At 42.5% G+C, this 21,341-nt stretch overlaps 1 protein-coding gene across 2 annotated transcripts in view; it reads right to left on the bottom strand.

Annotated features, from left to right (window-relative positions):
* Positions 1-21,341, bottom strand: part of MKX (mohawk homeobox) — a 122,076-nt gene that overhangs the window by 7,264 nt on the left and 93,471 nt on the right. The window contains exon 6 of one of the 2 annotated variants that reach the window (XM_089776754.1): positions 4,278-4,405. The exons of the other annotated variant lie outside the window; for it this stretch is intronic. Within the exon in view, the coding sequence (XP_089632880.1) occupies positions 4,344-4,405 (62 nt within the window). The 3' untranslated portion in view covers positions 4,278-4,343. Of the gene's footprint in view, positions 1-4,277; positions 4,406-21,341 lie in introns of those variants that run through there. 2 annotated transcript variants of the gene reach the window in all.

Below are 21,341 nucleotides of genomic sequence, written 5' to 3' on the forward strand. Positions count from 1 at the left end.
ACAGGGTAGAATGCTTTATATTCCTATCCTACACCTTGTCTGAGTAACTAGTTGTTAGGCTTGTTGATACCTAGATCCCTGAGTGCAAGTCTTTGCCTCTTTGCTTGTCCCTTGCTCTTACTACCATGCCTAATCCCAATCACACCTTTTTTCTCATTTCTCGTTCCTTGCTCTCACCATCACTGCTTATTCCATCTTAGACTGTAGCTAGGCTATGTCTACACTGGCGGCTTCTTGTGCAAGAACAGCTGTTCTTGCGCAAAAACTTGCCGGGTGTCTGCACTGCATGTGCATCCTTGCGCAAGTAAATTTACAGTAAAGCGTCAGAAAACAGGGCGTCTTCCGGAAGAGTTATTCCTCTCCCCATGAGGAATAAGCCCTCTTGCACAAGTGTAGACAGGCAACATGAATTTCTTGGACAAGAAACCCCTATGGCTAAAATGGCCATCAGAGCTTTCTTGCGCAAGAGAGCGTCCACGCTGCCATAGATGCTCTTGCACAAAAGCACATCTCTTGTACAAAAGCACATGCCAGTGTAGACGTGCTCTTGTGGAAGGCTTTTTGTGCAAGAACTCTTCTGCAAAACAGTTCTTGCGCAAGAAGCTGCCAGTGTAGACGTAGCCTTGGAGTGACTTCTGACTCCAATTCTGGCTTAATTTTTGGTGTGGCTCTGACTGTGACCCTTGGGGTGGTTTTGTCTGTGGCTGTGGCTTTGATCTTTACCAGGACTCTCAGCTGTGATGCTGATTCCATCCTTGTTTCTGGCCAGTAGGTCAGAGCACCATGTTATGAGCCCTGACATGACCTTTCTTTGCCTGCTCATAACTAATTTTTCCCATCTTTGTTTTCACTAGTCCTTCATTGAAAAGACTATAAGACTTTTCTCTTGTGCATTTTCCTTCTACAATGTTTGCTTTTACTGCTGTTGGCTTTTATGGCAATTTACACCTTAAGAAATCCCACTGCTTCCACCATATTCTCATAGTTTCAGGACAACTGCAATTGTATTCTCACTTTGTCAAGGGCATCTCAAGGTTTCCTGCTCCCCAGACATCAATTCTCTTGGACAGAGATCTGCACTTCACACCCACCTACCTTGGTTTTTTCCAGGCTGCTCAGTTCCCGGCCTACACTATGATATTCCCAGTTGCCTGAACAGCTCTGTGTCAGTGATTTGCTTTCTCTCCAGAGGCCCTCTCTGAAACAGCACATTTATTCTTAAGTGAATCATTATGAAAACATTTAACACAGGAAGAACCTATAGGCAAACTAAAAGCTTACTTGAGATTACCCATCCATCTTATTGGATCCTACTAAGTCAAAGTTCTTCTAGCCCTTCTGCAAAAATTCAGGTGTCCCTTTAAACAGCAGTCCTGTTTATTTGCTGCATCATATAGAAGGCTGTGAGTCAGTTTAAACTCCAGCTACTTTATCCAAAAGGCCTCTCTCTAATTTTTTCCAACTGCTGGATGTTCCCTGCAAACCTGGACCATAATTACTCTTCTCATCCTCTTTGGAAGACCTTGCTCGAAATAATGTATGTGAGCCTTTCCTGGAGGTGTGACCCCTCTGGGTGGATTACAAACCTGGCTGATTTGCCTTAATCACTATCCATTGTTTTTAGTTCCTGGAGAGCTGTGGTAGTCCTCCCAAGTGGCGTGGAACAGAGTCACACACAAATCATTCATTTTAAACAGTGGACAATGGGGTTGCAATATTTGTCACATCTCCCTATAGACTGGATTACACACAGTCCCAGCTCTTGACAAGATATGACTTAATGCCATAAGGTTAATTTCAAAACTATACATTTCAAGAACATTGAAGGAAATTGCCATATTTGTCACAGTGTGTTTCCTGGAGTAGGATAGGCCACTGTTTCTCAACCAGTGTTTCTCAACCAGTGATACGAGTACCCTTAGGGGTACTTGAGAGTAGTCTGGAGGGTATGAAATCTGGTGAAAACTGAATTTTTGTTTAAAGTTTTGTTTTAAGGTTGAGAAATACTGGGATATGTTGCCAGATTTGCCCAATACTCTGGGGTATGCTCATTTATTAGGGTTACTCTTATGGGACTGGGGGAAGGTTATCAATTCTATCAGTGTGCTACTTGTGCTCTCATATGGAGCTGAATTCTCTCCCTGCTGTCAATTCCCCTCCCACTGGAGCTCTCCTGCAGGAACTAGGTTCCTCAGGATGGGGCTCTTCCCACCTTAGCAACACACACGGACACTCACAAGCTGACCGCTCATATGTCCCTGGTCTCACAAGCTGACCGCTCATATGTCCCTGGACTCAGCAGGCTGGGTTTAACAACAATGTCACACTGCACCCTCATGTGCCTTTGGACTCAGTGGGCTAGATTAAACAGGACTTCAAGCTGCCATCCTCATATGCCCCCAGGTTCAGCACCCCCTATCCCCAGTTTCACACCACAGTCATTTACTGGTAAACCACACGATGAGCAAACCCCACAGGATTTGGGGCAATACAGGGATCTTTAGCTTGGGTACAAGAAGTGTTGATGCAGAGCGAATGGGGAAGCCAAAACAACACCCCTTGAGGAAGAGTGAGAGAAAGAGAAAGAGAGAGAGAGACAAGCAATCAGCTTAACAATGAAAGTTATTTATTTTATATATATAGGAAGCCAAACACACAAAATAGTTACAATATTAAATCTAATAGTTCCAGTATTAAATCTAAATTGGAACTGATTACAAATGTTAGGGCTAGCTAACCATATAACAGTTTACATAGGGCAGAGTCAGGAGGCTAGGCTTAGAGCTAGGTAGTTGTGGGGCTGGGGGGAAAGGAGAGAGAGGGGGAGAGAGAGAGAGACCTCACCACTCTGTGGAGCTTGCACTGATCGGGGTTCCCAGATGATGATGGGGGTCCAGAGTGCAGGAGACAAGCAGAGCAGAGCCCCCAGCACGATCAGACAGGAGATGATGAAGTTTTAATGGAACTGATGCAGTTTAAATCCAGGTATCAGAACAGTTTTTCTTGGGGCAAGGATAGGAGTTTTTATAGGGATAGGACAATCGTTCAAAGAGAAAGAGGAGTGACAATAGAGACTGATCACCTCTGGTTATGGGTGATGTTCCTTGAAAGAGCTCACAATGCAACTAGGCACTTTCAGTATTTTAGATGTCAATAGGATCATTAATAGAATTGGTTTGATAATGACTAATTTGGGTGTGAGCAGACCTGGGTTTATTAGCATCCGGAGCAGAGATTTCCCATCAGGCAGTGCTTCTCTGCTTTCAGTATCTCATAGTTCACTGCAGTTCCTGCCTTGGAAGAGCTGATCTCCATTCTGTATGCTAATGAGATGTCTCTCTGTTCTATCTTCAATGCAGATGAGGCTGGGGTGTTTCCTTAATTAGTTTAGGTGTGTCTTTCCTGGCCTTTCATTGCTTTGTCTGATTCTAGCAAAGGCTTAGGGAGAGGGGGGAGGATGGTTTTCCACGAATGTCACTCCCTGGCTCCCCAAGAGCACAGGGCTGGTAGGTAACAGATAGGCTAATGATACTTTTTCAGAAGCAGCAGCAATAGCGTTATGGGCCTTATCCCGCAAGGGGCTGAAAGCCCCAAGATGCCATTGCAGTCAATGGGAATGAAGGGCACTGCACTTTGCAGAACTGGCACCTATATGGGTAATAGCAAGCCACGAATGTGGTATTAGCTGTCAGATGTCGTCTAATTGTCCAGATCAGGGCAACAATGTAAGGAACTGTTGGTGGTAAGGCATAGGAATAGTCAACTGGGCTATACAATAACAAGTCCTTGGGGTACAGTATTGCACAGTGCATCACTAACTATAATGTTAATAATTTTCCCTACCACATTAGGCTTTCCTTGACTCCCCACTAATGAAAGCTCCTCACTACTCTCTTATGAGGGAATGGGGTGGGTTGTCTCTGCACAAGTGGGAATTTCAAGGCACCTAGAGTCACGTGACCACGAAGAGACGGTTGTTAGGTTCTCTATAGCTACAAGCAGGGCTCGACAAACTGCGGCGAAAACCACTCGCCAGTCCCTCACTGCACATGCGCAAGACCCGCACTGTGCATGCGCGAACCGCCGGTGAATGGGGCGACCGGCTGAAATCTACTCACCACAGGCAAGTAGATAAGCGGATTTGTCGAGCCCTGGCTACAAGCTCTCTCTATTCTTAATTTCTCTTGACGGGGAACCTATGGCCAGCTCCAAAGGGAAAGCTAAAAAGCACCTATCAAGTCAGCACAAAATTCCTAAAGCCAGGCCATTCCAATTAGGTCACGATAGGTGGTCAAAAGGAGATTTCCTGTGTTCTTGATCATTCTCCAGTATATTTGTCTGATTTATTTTATTGTGGTGAACAACATGAAGCTGTAATCAGAAAAACTTCCAGCATCAGTTCTGTCTGCAAATAAAAACAGATAAAGCTCAAACTAGCTACTGCTTCTTGATTAAAAAAGCTAGAAACAAAATAGATAAAACCATTCATTTATTTCCTGTGAAAACCTCTGTTTTGAGGAGACCTGTTCCACACTGTTTCATACAAGGTCGACACATTAATCTACTTTTCTCTCCTTCACCTTTTATAGTGATGCCGTACAAATGATATCATCCTGATGGTGAAAATTATAAATATACTGTGGCTGTAATTGGCCAGTATTAATCACACACATTTAGTAGTGTTAGGTGGTTGTAGGTCATCAATTAGCTAAGAAGTTGACAGCTGTAGCATGGAAGCCTGAGTTCAGGCCTCATCTTCTCCTTTCAGTTCATCTATTTCTTTCTCAGCAGAAACATCTGGTCATTTCAAAACTGTAATTTTCATACACTTTAGCTAGCAGTGGAATGTTGAAAAGCTGTTCTAAAAAACATAGTTCTTTTCTGTGCCAAACCAGTTGGCCTAGAGTTAGCAACTATTATTATAAATCTTCCCTTTGCTTTTTCAACAGCTCTAAAAACTACAAAATAAAATGCTTCATAAAGACCAGCCAGTGGCTGTCTAATAACACACATTATTACTGCTGTGAAGAGGGTTAGGATGAAGAACCACCAACACCTCTTCAAGGCCACTACTGGCATCATCACAAAGGGACCCTTTGATCCCTGCAACTTCTCCTCCTGAACCCCTGGTTTCAGGGTACTAGAAATGTAAAGAAGGATCTTAGCTTTCCTTTTAAAAAGTTTCTTATTCCTCCCGCCTTCCCCAACAAACACAAATCTACTGCCCTCTTCCCCTTTGCAAAAACAAACAAATATCAAGTACTGAGGAGAATCAAAAGGAATAAGGAGCTGAGCTCCACTTCTTTCATCAGGAAGCAACTGGGACCCTACATTTCCCCTCCCCCACAGACATACACACAGAATTAATGTTTAGCTGGAAGATGTTCCTAAAAATCTACCCACTGCTTCTCCTCAAAATCTTAGCCCAATCTGTTGTAGGGAACCACCATTATCAATAAACAGGAAATCAGTTATAGTTGTTGTCAGGAGAAAGAGTGGCAACACATTGTTCTGCAGGCCTAAAAATGTTGAAGTTGGCTCTGGAAGTCCCCTCCTGGAGCTTGACCGGCCTTGATCAGAGAGTAACAAATATGTTCTAGCAGACTGTGCATGAGACAGCAAACAAGAGCCTTCTGCTTCCTAATCTGGAGTCTGACACTAATGCCTTCTTCATGTAAGTAGGGTCTGAATCAATGCCTCCATTACAGCCAGCTGGAAAGGGAAAGAAATCCTGGGCCTGTTTATGTACATACAGTTTACCCCTGCTTCACTTAGATGTGTTAGATATTTGGCTGTCACAATGGAGTTTTGCTCATTGTAATCAGCTTGGCTGGTGTTGGATCACAAATTATACTAATTGCAGTGTCTGTAATTATTGGGGGAATACAAAAGAAGAAAGTCTGTGCTTAACCTGGCACAAACTCTCAGTTTAAAGAATGAGATATTGAGCATGTGCATGTAAATATAGTTCACTCAGTTTGCTTAGGCCTGCTAGCTATTCAACTGTTACAATGTTGTTTTGCCCATTGTAATCAGTTTGATTGTTGAGGGGCCACAAATTGTGTTAACTAAATACAGGAATTGTAAGATCTGGTCACCAATATTTGAAGTTATTGTGGGAATACAGAAAGGTCAGACTGTGTTTAACATAGTTCAAAAGGAGAGACCCTCTCAATGTAAATACATTTGGATGGGCAGAGGCTCCACTTCCAGAGCCCTATGAGATTAAGCTGGGGAGGGAAGTGAGTCAGCTGGCTGCATACTGACTGGTGCAACCTGTTTCTCCCCACTGTTTCAATGATAGTGCTAAAGAAAGGCTCCATAGAAGTCTCTCTTAGTATTTAAATTTACTCCAGGGGATGCTGAAATCTCTTGTGGCTGGACTGTGCTTTGATTTAAAAGATGAAATCACAGAGCTGAAATCACTAGGTTTGGCCCAGAGCCAAATCCACCACAAGCCAGCACAAGATGGGACAAACAGCATGATGAGCAGCTAGCAAAGTAGTGATGGAGAGGCATAAGGAGCAGACAGCAGAGTGGCAGCAGCTAGGGGCAATGAATGGCCAGCAGAGCAGCACCAGACAGCAACAAAGAGGTGGATGGTGAGTGACCAGCAGAGTGGGTGAGATTCCTCCTACCTTCCCACTACTCATGATGGGAGGTGAACTCTGTAGATGCACCTCTGAACTCTAGGTCTACCCTGACCAAGGGCTCTGTGCTTGTGATTGAGGAAGCATTGCCTCCCAGAGGTGCCCAGGGGTGTTGTGTGACTTCCCTGGTTACTGGGTGGGGGCTTGAGCCAGGTCTGTGTTGGATGGATGGAGAGGAACTCCTAGATATTGAACCCATCCTTGGTTGGGCTGGTGCTACCAGACAGAAGGGTTACATTGACTTGGATCTCAGGAAATCAGCAGAGGCCTAAGATCTCTGACTTCTAGGCCTTTCAGACTCGTATGGCTACGTAAGTCCTAAAGGAGCTGTCATGATTATGAGAGAGAGCCAGCAGCTGGGGGACTAAGGAGTTAACTATACCTAGCCAGGTGAAGTGGCCAATAGAAATGTAGGTAGGACTTTCAACTGGGACAAAGGAATTTTGTTTTTCCTTCTGTGTCTCCGGTGGGTGTTGCTCTATAGCTGCCGAGAGAGACAAGCATGTCTCTCTCTCCCTCCAAGGAGAGACTCTTTCTTCACTTTCTGTAAGTAGGGTGAAGTTTAGATAAATCCATTAGGTTTCATTGTTTTCTCTTTGGGGATGAGGTCTGATGTCTGTGCACGCTTTAAGAAATGGTTGGTTTTTCTCTGTAACTAAGTTCTAGGCCCATGGAGTGCCTCCATGAGTATATCATTTGTTACTTTTCCATCTAGGCATTATGCTTGCAACAGGAATATCGTTGTGATAATAAAAGTTTTCTCTTTTCTTTTTATTAATCTGGGAATCTCCACAGCCATGGAGTTCTGGCCCTTGTGGTGTCCATGGAGCTCTGGCCTCAGGGAGCCCTGGCTGGGCTAGCAGCAGTGGAACTGGGTGGGAACCTGAGCCCAGGAGCAGCAGGGCTGAGCATGGGCCACAAGGAGCAGGTAGCAGGGAGGGGCAGCAGGCTGGGAGGCCAGTGGCATGGCTCCTTCCCTAGTCCAGCAAATCCCCTTGTTTGGGACCTGTCAGGTCACAAGGTTGCAGGACCAGGGAGGTCCAACCAGAACATCTACCGCTTCCATGTACTCAAGCAGGAGTGAATAAGGGGAAGAGTGTGTGTGCGTTGGGGGCAGATAAGATAATGCTGTCAGCGGCCGCAGAAGATGGCTCCACCACTGCCAACTCAGATCTGCCCCTAGAGTCACTGGGATAAAGGACTCAGCTTTCATTGATTCTCAACAGCCTTTCAGTTTGTGAAGTCACATATACTTGCACTGAGTGCAAAGTAGGCATAAAATGCTGCAGTTCTGATTTTATGACATTTTAACCCTTTACTTTGCACTGGCATAAGTGACTTCACAAACTGCAAAGCAGTAGAGAACCATGCTCCACGCATGTAATTATAGATGTTAGAAATGCAAAGAACCTAGTAGATCATCTACCTTACCTATTTATTTGACCACATTAAGGTCTTTGTCCACACTGCACTTTCATCATTAGAACTTTTGTCACTCAGGAGTATGAGAAAACACATCCCTGAATGATTAAAGTTTTAACAGGATGAAAAGTGCCAGTGTGGACAACAGTTTTTCAGTGGAAGACCTTCTGGGGATGAAGCTACAACCCTTCATTGACGGTGGTTTAATTTTGTCACGGGGGGAAGGCTCTCTCTGGCAACAAAAAGCAGTTGCACGGCCTGTCTTAGAAGGTACTGATGTAGCTGTACATTTGCCCTGCTGTAAGATGCACAGGTTAGACATAGCCTAGATATTTACACTGTGCTGCATTATCATGGCGGCTCTGTCATGCACCAACCTTCTAGCCTGCAGAATCATTCACAATGTAGGAGTAAAATTCTTGTTACACATTTTATTTCATTTGAATTGCCTGTCCCAGTCTGTTCAATATTGTGATGTCTTGCCAAGCTTGTTTACCTAAAGTGTGTTTACATAATAGCTAATAATTTTGAAGGAAAAATTTCCCATAGCTCTGCCATCTAATTTCTACACTTGCCAACTCTGCCCACCAAGACTCCCTCTTCCATACATCTGTGATATCCAGAAGTCTCCTATAATCAAAGTTTCTGTGTGTTCTAGAACCAAAGGAGTTGTATCAAATGTCAGAAGCAGAGTTTGGGAAATGTGTTTTCTTTTTATGGCTTTCACCAATAGCCCATTTATTGCCATGTCTCTGTTATAAATGCGGTGCACTGTGCTAGCCCCTTTTTCATTGGAAATCAAGGCTTCCTGGCCTACATTACAGTGCTAGCAATTAGACAAACGACAAATGTCAGAGCTAAGGAATAATAATGTCAAAAGCTACTTAACAAAAAGCTCTGAAGTGCAGGTCAACCTGAGAAATGAATAATTTGCCTTTATGACTTGCTTAAAAAGGGGACTGTTCTATTTCAACAGCAGACAAAGATTCCATCCCTCTCTCCAGGCACTTGAAAGACAAATCTTCTTTTGTCAAGGGTGCTAGACCCTTGGGTCATGCTGAAACATGGGAGTTAGAAGCCCTGGTTTCTAATCTTTCACCTGATCTGTGATCTTATACAACTAACTTCTCCCATGGGCTGTTGTTTTCCTTCCTGTCTGTTGTGTTTATTTTAATTAAAAGCTTTTTGAAGCACAGAATCTCTCTTACTAAGTTTTTGTACAGTGTCCACTATTATGAAGTCTTAATCTTGGTTGAAGCCTCCAGGTGCTACTGTTATACAATTATAACATGGAGAAGGTGGTGGCATGGCAAAGACTGAGGGGTTATTCTCCATGCAGAAATCAATGTAGATAGATGCTTGGAGACAGAGAGGAGAAAAGGGGACAAATTGAGCATTGCATTCTGAAACATGCCTCTGAAATGAGCTTATTTTCTGTACAATGCAGTTAAGTTGTAAACAGTGTTTGCACTGAAAGCCCAGAGCTTGTAGTACTGATGTGCTCAGCAATTGTTATAGTTTACAGCACAGAAAGTATTTGATATTTGTGTCAGAAATCACATCCTGCTCCAATTCCCCGAAAGTATTTCAGAAAGAAAATCCTTTGGTTTGTTTTTTCCTGGAAAGGAAGTAAATATCTGACAGCTTGGCCTGGAAGCAGCTCCAGCTTCAGCTTCATATTTAACTTTCAATGGCAATATTTGAAAGTTTCATATCTGTAAAGCATATGCCTTCTCTGTTCTTTCTGTAAGGATCTGAAACTTATCAAAACATAGTTCATATATAAAATCTAGTTATTATTTCAACACTCGTTACAAGTTTCAGAAGGAGAGTAAAGTGCTAAAATCAATCAATTGACTTAGAAAATAAAACAATGTTACATCAGCATTCACAGTATTGCCCATACAGCCTCTTTTCTATGTAGTGAATATAGATACCAATTGCCATTTGAGGTGGGAGGGGCTGTGGAGTCCCCCACACCTGATATCCCTGTTCCTCTCTCAGGTACATCCCCCAGTGGCCTGATTCACCTGACCCATGAGCTCCCATACTTACTCTCTCCAAACCTGAGTGAGAAGTAAAAATGACTTTTTACTTTGAAAAGATAGATGTCTTCAAATCACCAGGGCCTGATGAAATGCATCCTAGAATACTCAAGCAGTTGATTGAGAAGACATCAGAGCCTTTTAAAAGTCATAGAAGATAGGAGAGATTCCAGAAGACTGGAAAAGCACAAATATAGTGCCCATCTATAAAAAGGGAAATAAGGACAACACAGAAAACTACAGCTTAACTTCTGTGCCAGGAAAGATAATGGAGCAAATAATCAAGAAATCCATCTGCAAACATCTGGAAAATAATAAGGTTATAAGTAATAGTCAGCATGAATTTGTCAAGAACAAATCATGTCAAACAAATCTGATAGCTTTCTTTGATAGTCTAACAAGCCTTGTGGATAAGAGGGAAGTGGTAGACATGGTATGCCTAGACTTTAGTAAAGCATTTGATCTCACATTATGTTCTTATCAATAAACTAGGGAAATACAATGTAGATGGGGCTCCTATAAGGTGGGTGTATAACCAGTTGGATAACCACTCTCAGGGCATGTCTACACTAGGAAATTATTTGAAATAACTAAAATCGACATAATAAGCCCTGATTTAACAAAATTGAAATAGCATGTCCCCACTATGGGAAAGCATTGAAATTAGTTAGAATTATTCTGAAATAGCATGTCCACACCAATTGAAGCCTGCTTCAGACTTAAAGCCCCCAGAAGGACTCTGGGGAGGGCACCAGGAGGGCAGATTCTTCCTGTGCCTGCTTGGTTAGGAAAGTTGCAATGGGAGCTTTCTAGGGCTCCTCTCTACAGCCGTGTCTCACATGCCACTCCTCCACTCCCTCCCCCCTCACATGACACAAAAGGGATGCAGTGGGCACGTGCCTTTTTGTTCTCTGGTTGCCCTTGCTGATGCCACAGCACTCACACCATGAAGCCAGAGCTGCTGCAAAGCAGAGCTAGGCTCACGGGCCTCATGCTGCACCTCATGGCGCAGTACATCCAGACTGCCCACATGTTGCTCCAGCACACTGCAGCATGGACCGCAGACCCTGATCACCCAGGTCCTGGCGCTCCTGCTGCTGTGCATGCCCCTCAATCCCCTGGACACCATGGAACAATGCTTCTGGCAGCAGGAGATGAGCTTGGACTGGTGGGACTGCATCGTCATGCAGGGATGGGATGACCAGCAGTGGGTGCAGAACTTCTGCATGCAGATGGCCACCTTCCTGGAGCTCTGTGAGTAGTCTTTGGTGACAGCACACCCGCATGCAACTCAGCATTCCCGTGCAGAAGCACGTGGCCATCTCTCTGTGGAAGGTCACCATGACAGACAGCTACTGCTCTGTCGGGAACCAGTTCGGCGTGGAGAAATCCACAGTCGGGACTGTGCTCATACAGGTAGCAAAGGCCATCAACCACATGCTGCTATGAAGGGTGGAATGTGGACAGCATCATGGATGGCTTTGCCACCATGGGCTTTCCCAGCTGCGGAGGAAATGCATAGACGGCACACACATCCCCATCCTGGCCCCTGACCACCATGCCTTGGACTTTATAAACAGAAAGGGGCGCTTCTCCATGGTGCTGCAGGCCCTCATGGATCATAAGGGACGCTTCACCAACATCAGCGTTGGGTGGTCGGGAAAGGTACATGACACCTGCGCTTGGTTCTGAAAGATGCACTCTGGCACTTTTTTCCCTAACTGCACCATCAGAGTTGGAGAGGTGAACATGCCCATTGTAATCCTGGGTGATGCAGCCTTACCCCTTGCTCCCCTGGCTCATGAATCCCTACATGGGCAGCCTGGTCACTGACTGTGTGTTTGGCCATTTAAAGGGGAGATTTTAGAATCTTCTCACCTGTCCAGACCTCAGTGAGCACAACATCCTCTTTGTGGTGGCAGCATGTTATGTGCTCCACAACCCATGCGAGAGCAAGGAGGAGACTTTCTGCCGGGGTGGGAGGGTCCCAAAGCTGAACGCCTGGCCAGAGAATTGGAGCAGCCAGACACCAGTGCCACCAGGAGAGCACATCAAGGGTCTGTGCTCATCAGGAAGATCTTGAGGAAGAGTTTCATGCAAGGTCAGTTGTGAGATTCTCCCCCATTCCTCCCCACAAGGGGCCTCTGTGAGAATCATGTTCCTGCCTCTTCCATTTGCATGTAAAACACAGAGAACACTGTTCACAATATATGCCTAAGAATTAATAATCTGCCAGGTAATATAACATTGCCTTACAGGTCTGTCAGACTTGTAGAGCTAACTTCTGATCTTAAGTTGGGCTTCCAAATTTAAGAAGCAGGATTCAGAACAGTCACAGAAAATAAACATTTGTAATTAGACATGGCAGCCACTGGATGTCAGCAATTGCTGCCACTTTTAACAGAATTTCTGGTGAAATATGAAGGTCTATGCTTTCAAAAAGTAATGCACCACACACAGAACTGGAAATGGGAACTGCAAGTGCGAACAGATGGTTAGACAGAAAAGCACAAAACCAGATGTTCAGGGTTGTTTCAAACTGGGTGCAAATTCATATACACATAAGTTTGTATGTAGTGATTTACAAAAAGAAGGGGGAAAATCTCTCACACACACACAGAATTGTTTAATTGCACTGGGTTTGATTTAAAACTTTGTGACACTGGAAAAAATGTGGCTGTAGTACTGGATATATGGTAGGAACAATGCTGAGAAGTAAGCAGCCATTTTCATTTGATTTATTTATTTATTACTATAGTAATGTCAGAGCAGAATTGAATTTTAAACACAAAGCAAATAAATAAAGCCACATAGCAAAACAAAGCCATACAAGAAGTAAAACAGACTTTCTCCCAACTTTATCTATCCAGTACGCTTAGGCTATGTCTAGACTGCAGGCTTCTTTCAGAAGAAGCTTTTCTGGAAGAGATCTTCTGGAAAAACTTCTTCCGAAAGAGAGCATATACACAGCAAAAGAGCATTGAAAAAGCCATCTGCTTTTAAGAAAGATAGCATCCACCCTGAATAGATGCTATCTCGCATTTAAGTTGTGATTTCTACAGCCAGCAGGGGCCAGCAGGGTACCTGTGCTTTTTCCTCTTTCCTCTTCTTTCAAAAGAACTCCCTCTTCCCCATCCACACACGCCATTTTTCAAAAAAGCTCTTTTGGAAAAAGGCTTCTTCTTTGTAAAATGCGGGTTACCAATGTTGGAAAAACCCCTCTGTTCTTTCAATTTTCATTCAAAAGAACACAATTGCTGTGTGGATGTAACTCAAGTTTTTTCAGGAAAATGGCCATTTTTCTGAAAAAACTCTGCAGTTTAGACATACCCTTAGATATCAGTCCAAACGCTGCTCAGCATAATGAAGCCAGTGAGTCTACATGCATGAGTTATCCAATTTCCAACAATGGATTGCAATCAGCAGGTTTCTCAAAGTGGTTTTGATTTAGAGGTAAATTAGAGTGAAATAACAGCACAGAACACTGAGAGACAGGAGTGGTGGCTGTAACAAACTATATGGGACTACGGGAAATGTGGCCGTACTCATGGTAAGTGAATATCTGGCTAACTAAAATCATGCTGGACCTCGGATAGATCAGTGAGTGCTGGATTTGAGAGATTCAACTGGTAGCAAACATCATGAGATTTCCCAATGTCTTATACGTGATAAAGCCCCTGGCTGCGTCTAGACTGGCATGATTTTGCGGAAATACTTTTAACAGAAAAGTTTTTCCATTAAAAGTATTTCCGCAAAAGAGTGTCTAGATTGGCACGGATGCTTTTGCGCAAAAAGTGCTTTTGCACAAAAGCATCCGTGCCCAGTATAGACGCGCTTTTGCGCAAGAAAGCTCCGATGGCCATTTTAGCCATCGGGCTTTCTTGCACAAAAAATTAAGGTGCCTGTCTACACTGGCCCTCTTGCACAAGCATTCTTCCACAAGAGGGCTTATCCCTGAGCAGGAGCGTGAAAGTATTTGCGCAAGAAGCACTGACTTTGTACATTACAAAGTCAGTGCTCTTGTGCAAATTCAAGCGGCCAGAGTAGACAGCTGACAAGTTTTTGCACAAAATCTTGCCAGTCTAGACACACCCCCTGAGTAATAAAAAATGCAGCACTCAATATTTCTCACGATTCCTCATTGTATTGTCCAGGAAGCCCAGCCTATGGGTGTGTCTATGCTGCACGTGTGAGTTAGATTTCAAACCCAGGTCCAGTGACTTGCACTAGTGTGCTATGTAGACATTGCAGTTAGGGCTAGAGCTGGAGCCTCCTCCCTGGCCTGGGCTTCAGTATCCAAGTTCCAGCCAAGTCGCAATGTCTACACAGCTATTGTTGGCACATAGTGTGGGACTGTGGACCCAGGCTGGGGGTTCATTCCCAAATCTAATGTAGACATATGTTAAGAGCCAGGCATTGCAAAGTCTATCCCTTTGTGGCTCTAGACCTAAGTGACCAGGGAGTGCAGTACAGTAGCAATTATGATGACCACAGATTTCTGACAGTAGATTATTTAATTCTGTATCATATTTTAAAACCTAAAGCATGAAAAAAATAAGGAAGAGATTAACCTAATTTTGCTCTGGGGACCCATACATTGCAGTCAATCTGCTTTGCCAATAAGTCACAGATTGGTATCACAACATGAGCAAGAATCTGGTTGGGAGGAATGAAATGGTATTCAGTGGCAGCCTTGCACATCCATTATAAGTGTAAGCATTTCACTAAACTATGAGCATACTGTAAGACAGACATGTCAAATTCAAAGCCTATTAAGGGCTGCACAAATGAAAACTGATAGTTTTCAGGGCCACCAAAGGAAAGTCATAATTATTTTTTACTAGCAGAAATACCCAGCATCACCCGGGGAAAATATAGTAAAAGGTGCGATGAATGAACTATGTCAATGATATTAACATAGCATATTTTATTGGAAATACTTTTCTCTTATATATTACTTTAAGAAATTAACATAGCTAGTACTTTTTCTGTTATCTTAGGGAAAGGATCTCGTAGTTGCAGTTTGTGACACGCTGAGCAGAAGAGTCCAGCAAATGCCTATGATCAGGCGCTCCTAAAAGCTAATTAGTGGCCCAATTTGGGCTTTGGGGGCCCTCTTGGGGCTCTGGGGAACCGATTTTGAGATATAACCAATCCAGTTATTTAAGTTAGGAAGTCAGTAGCATCCGTTCAAAATTTGGTGTTTCTTACCATTCGGAGATCTTTTGGGACAAACAAACAAACTCGGAAATATGTATAGATTGTTTTAGGTATATTTTATAATATTTTTTCAGGTCTTGTTTGAATATAATACAATTATTTGATGTGTAAAATTGTTATTTGCGTCCATGAAGAGTTTAAGATGCTTCAGCCCTCCCTTACTCTAACCCAATGCCCTCCTCTCCCACAGAGCCAGGCACCCCCATACCACCACTCTAACCCAATCCCCCTCTGCTCCTGCAGAGCCAGGCTCCCCCATCTTTCCCCCCGCTCTAACCTAATGCCTGGGTCCTGGAGCCACCGCCGTCATGCGCTTCTCCCTCCAGGTGCTGGGGCGTGTGCACAGAGCGGCCGGCTGTGAGCAGTCCAGGTGCGTGGCTCAGAACCAGCAGGAGTGGCATTTCTTTAATCAAAGAGCCTCATGCGGCTCGAGAGTCTCGGTTGGCCACCTCTGTTATAAACAATGTAACCGGGTGGGCCACACTTAGATAATTTATAAAGATGTAGTCACAGGCAGCAAAAAAATTCGATCAGGCCGCATGTGGCCCACAGGCCTCATGTTTGACATGACTTCTGTAAGAGATACAGAGAAGGTCATTAAGACAGTAACTCTTAAGCGGTCTGTGAAATAGCATGCTAATTCTCATTAAAATGGTTTAATATAGTGAGGGCTACATAAATTATTGCTATATAAGAATGTAAGAACAGCCATACTGGGTCAGAACAAAGGTCCATCTATCCCAATATCCGGTCTGCTGACAGTGGGGGATAATGGGTGCCCCAGAGGGAGGGAACACAACAGATAATCCTCATGTGAGCCCTCTCCTGTCACCCATTTACAGAAAAACAGAGGCTAGGGACACCATTCCTACCTATCCTGGCTAATAGCCATTGATGAACCTAAGCTTCATGAATCTTTCTAGTTCTTTTTTGAACACTGTTAAAAGATCTAGTCATCACCATATTCTCTGGCAAGGAGTTCCACAGGTTGACTGTGCGCTGAGTAAAGAAAAATTTTCTTCTGTTTGTTTTAATCCTGCTGCCTATTAATCACATTTGGTGTCTCCTAGTTCTTATATTGTGGGAATAAGTAAATAACTTTTCCTTATTCACTTTTTCCATATCAGTCATGATTTTATAGACCTGTCATATTCCCCATTAGTCTCCTCTTTTCTAAGCTGAAAAGTCCAAGTATTTTTAATCTCTCTTCGTATGCGATCTGTTCCAAACCCCTAATCATTTTTGTTGCCCTTTTCTGAACCTTTTCGAATGCCAACATATCTTTTTTGAGATGAGGTGACCACATCTATATGCAGTGTTCAAGATGTGGGCGTACCATGGTTTTATATAGAGGCAATAAGATATTCTCTATCTTTTCTCTCTCTCTTTTTTAAATGATTCCTAACATTCTGTTTGCTTTTTTGACTGCCGCTGCACACTATATATTATGGGGAGTGCAAGAATGGATAGCAAGCTACCTCAAAACCTGCCTTCACTGAAAATAAAGATTCCATTCACTTTAATCTTACTGTATGTGTTAGGACAGTAGAACTAGTGATGTAGACCATAAAACCCAACAAAGATCATCACCATGCTTCATCTCTGACACTAACTCCATGGGGTTATTATTTGTATACACTATATCAAAGTTCTAGATGGATTATTTGCCACAATCACATGTCTAATTGCTTGTGCTACAAGTAATAAAGATCTTTTGTCCTAATAGTCATCATTCTATTTCTGGATCAGAGTCTGTCTGACTGTCATGGGTTAGAACTGAATACTTTGGCTTGGTTTTCCATAGTGGCTATAAATAATACCATAATTATGACATAGTGTCTCACTTAGTAGTGGCCATTGCTTTTCCATGTGTTACAGACATGATAAATATAGACAATCAGTTAAAGCTGAGAACACTCACCAGCTCACAGGATCAGACCCTAATGCATTTCCTTTAGTTGATGACTCTAGGGAACGGGTTAATGAACTTTCACTCCAGTGGAAAATGTGTTCTACTTTTGATATTTATGAATTATTTTTATGACTAGAGGCATATGTAAAAAGAAAAGCTCTGATAAATAAAATACATGCATTTATGTTCTTCTATGCAAAAAAAGCTTCAGTAGCTTGTAAGAGCCATATTTCTCTTGGTGTATTTGCTGGAATTGCTAAGAGTCTAATGAGAGTAAGAGAAGGAGCAAGGAACGCTGGCAGGTGTAGAAATAAGATGAAAGATTTTCTTCAGGTCATTTTTTTAATACTACCAAAAAATAGCTCCCAAGCTGTATAAATCCACTTCTTTAGTCAAAAACTCCCCAAGATAAATAGTTCTTTCTCTTTTATTAAATGGGGCTCAGTGGTAGTTATTACCTCTAACCTTTTGGTCTGGGAGCTTTGACAAAGGCCAGCCGATTTATGTTTTAGAGCAAACTACTCTGTTATATTTAACAGTTCATAAAAAGTAAAGTTCCCTTGAAAAGTTCTCATGTGTACCAGCTCCCAGATGCCCTTGAGAAGTAATATAATGTAAAGAATGAGTAGTGCCTGGAATATTTCAGTGATGACTGAGGCAGGTTTTAGGATAATTTACTTAACTAACAACAATAAATAATCTTTATAGTAAACACAGTCTCTGTGCTGCTTTCACCTAGTCTGGCAGCATTTCTTGCCTCAGTTTATGCAACTAGCTTCTGTTTCTCTGCTTGAGTTTGTGAGCCCACAAACTGTATTATAGAGTCCTCTAGGATGGTAACATCTTTAAACTTCATGCTGAAGCTCAATCCCAGGTAGCCCAGCAGCAGGCAGAATTCACAGTGCTCATGTTTATAACATTCACATACTTACTGACATACTAGTCTCTTGATGCAAGTACTAGTCTCTTTGTAATAATGAAAGTTAAACACATGGAATAAGAGGATAATGCACCCCTAGGCTATTGCTGACATGCAGTTACCGTCTGATCATTCTATCCCAGATGCCTCTGTTGTTCTACATCTCCACCTGTTTAAGTGCTTTACAATCATTCTCCACTGCTTTTCACCTTGAGTAGTCATTTGCACCTGTGCAAAGTGAGTGCAAAGTGAGTTGACACCTACTTTTCACAGATGCAAATCATTTCACAAGGCATCGAAGGCTCTCTGGAGCTGCTGTGGACAGAAGTTGCATTGTCTGTTGAAGCATGAAAAATATGTTGAATGTAGGTGATGGAAACTCTCTATGTGAAGGGATAATGGATATGGAGAGAGAGAGACTTAATTATTTGAGTAAAGGTTTGATAATCCTTGGACCATGAGATAATTATTAAATTAATAAAAGGAAAATGTCTGTCTTATATCTAATTTTTAAACATCATGGGCTGCGTCTAGACTGGCAAGTTTTTCCGCAAAAGCAATTGCTTTTGCGGAAAAACTTGCCAGCTGTCTACACTGGCCTCTTCAATTTGCGCAAGAACACTGACAATCTAATGTAAGATTGTCAGTGTTCTTCCGCAAATACTATGCTGCTCCTGTTCGGGAAAAAGCCCTCTTGCACAAATGTATTTGCGCAAGAGGGCCAGTGTAGACAGCTAAAAACTGTTTTGCGCAAAAAAGCCCCGATGGTGAAAATGGCGATCGGGGCTTTCTTGCACAAAACCGTGTCTAGATTGGCACGGATGCTTTTCTGCAAAAAGTGCTTTTGCGCAAAAGCATCCATGCCAATCTAGACGCTCTTTTCCGCAAATGCTTTTAACAGAAAACTTTTCTGTTAAAATCATTTGCGGAAAACCATGCCAGTCTAGACGTAGCCATTATGTTTAACATTATATTACAATGAAGACAAGGAAACTTGAAAATAAAATACCAAATCCAAAGGAGGTTATTGACTTGGAAGGACCCACAGACAATGCAATTACACCTAGCAGCCAGAAGCGTAATAGTTCATTTTTAGAAAAGATCATATCCTTTCCCTTGCCAAACATTAGTGGCATGGAGAAATACAGTCTGAGAAATCACTCCTACAGTAAAAAATCCAAAGTATATATCAGGATCAAGTTGGTATTATAATATATGGTTACCATTTTCTGAATTTCAACAAAGTAAGTAAATACAAAATTGTGATAAGGGGTTAACCAAACATAAATGGATCTGTAATGGAAACAAACGAGGCTATTTATGACTAAGATTTATTAATGCTTATGGAAAGGGTATGCATGTTAATGATAAATTGCCTGCATTATTGCATTGACAGTTTTTTGCTCCATTTATAACATCATTTTAAAGAACAGGGAAGTTACACTGCTACAGGTTACTAATTAAGCCTCTTCTATCAAGGCTTTTGATGTGAATGAGCAGAGGCTGATTGCTACAGTCTCATGGGTCATTATGGTAGCCTCAGTCCACTACCCAACACAGTGGTATTCATGTCAAACAAACCACTGCTGCTGCCACCCTCTGCAGGGAGTAAGGTGACCCGATAGCAAGTGTGCAGAATTGACACTTTTTTCTGGAAGGAGGGGGAATAGTCACGTATATAAGATTTTATTTAAAAACAATTAAAAATAGAACAATTAAAAATAGGAAAGATTGCAGTGCATTACCTATGTTATTCCTGTTCTGTGGCTAATGAATGGTGAGCTTCAATTGCAAGGGACAGGCATTCTCACTAGCATTAAATTAAATAATTAGAAAAAAAAATAGTCCCTGGAGGCTTAGCTGAGATTAATGCACAGCAGCTTGGGTGGAGAAAGGAAAGTGGAGAGCAGGAGCTGCCCAAAGCTTTTACTTTGTAACTCCCCAGGCGTGAGTTCTTTTTCAGATTATCCATTTAAAAACACACTCACTAATGTTTTCCCCTAACAATTTACCTAGATTAGTTTTTATAAGCTTTCCATGGGGGGAAAAATGATAATGTGACCTAAAATATTTCTCTTTCAAAAATGGCCAAGTTATAGTGGAAAAAACAACTTCAGCCGCATAAAGATGTGATGGCTATAAAAACAATCCTTGGGACTTGCACTGCTCTGCACCTGCAGCAGCTAATTAGGAAAGAGGCCCGAAAGTCAGCGCCTGCCACTGTAAAGCATAGGAAAGGAAAGCTTCCTGTTTGAGTGAAGGATGGATTTAAGATCTAGTCCTGGAATCATCTGTTTCAACAGGCCTGGAGTGAAAGGCAGCTGAATCACATTTCTTGCTTACAACTGGAGAGGACATAGAAAAGCTCCCATATGCAAAAGTGGTGTTAGAAAATGGTTAGTCGTTTATGTGAACAAGTGAAACAAGGCTTGGGGAGATCCTGGAGGCCTTTTAAAAAATAAGGGGTAGGGGATGGTTCATTTTCTTTGGAGTCTATAGGATACACAGGATTTCTAGTCCTCAGCTGAAGCTTCCAGTGCAAATACCTATATTCAGAGAGTGCTTCTCAGCAGTTTTTTTCTTTCTCTGTAGAAAGACCTTACATTTCAGGCTATGCTCTGTCTAGACCATGGGGGCAGATTTTGTGGGTTTGCAGTGCCACTGCAGCCTACCATTGCACAGGTGGTGCCTCCTCTTCAACAGTTAAAATTTCATTTAACAAAAAAGTTGAACTTTTATCCCTGTGGTTATAAGGAAACTCCTCCAACCATGCCCCTAGCACGTGCTAGGTTGCAGTTACTGGCCTTGCTTCTGATCTCATTTACTTTGGTGTTTACACCAGTGGAACTCTGCTGACTGCATAGGCGCAAGTTTTGACTTTCATTGGTGTAATTGAGAAGAAAATATGGCCTACTGACCACAAACAAACAGAAACAACAGTGTATTAGGTGCTGTAGGACCTTACACATTCAGTGACGGATGTCTAAAGGCTTGTCTACATTTGGCTGCTCAGAAAAGCTAATGTGAATTAAGTAAAGGTGTAAATACAAACTGAAGATGAATTAAACTGTATTCAGTTCCTCTGTGGATACTCTCATTCAGAACTGAAGTGGCCTTAATTCGATTTAACTTAATTCACTTTCTAGCCATAAGTCCTAGAAAATCACCTGCAA

This window comes from Pelodiscus sinensis, chromosome 2 (genome assembly GCF_052426305.1).
Source record: "Pelodiscus sinensis isolate ZL-2025 chromosome 2, ASM5242630v1, whole genome shotgun sequence".
Lineage (NCBI taxonomy): Eukaryota > Metazoa > Chordata > Testudines > Trionychidae > Pelodiscus > Pelodiscus sinensis.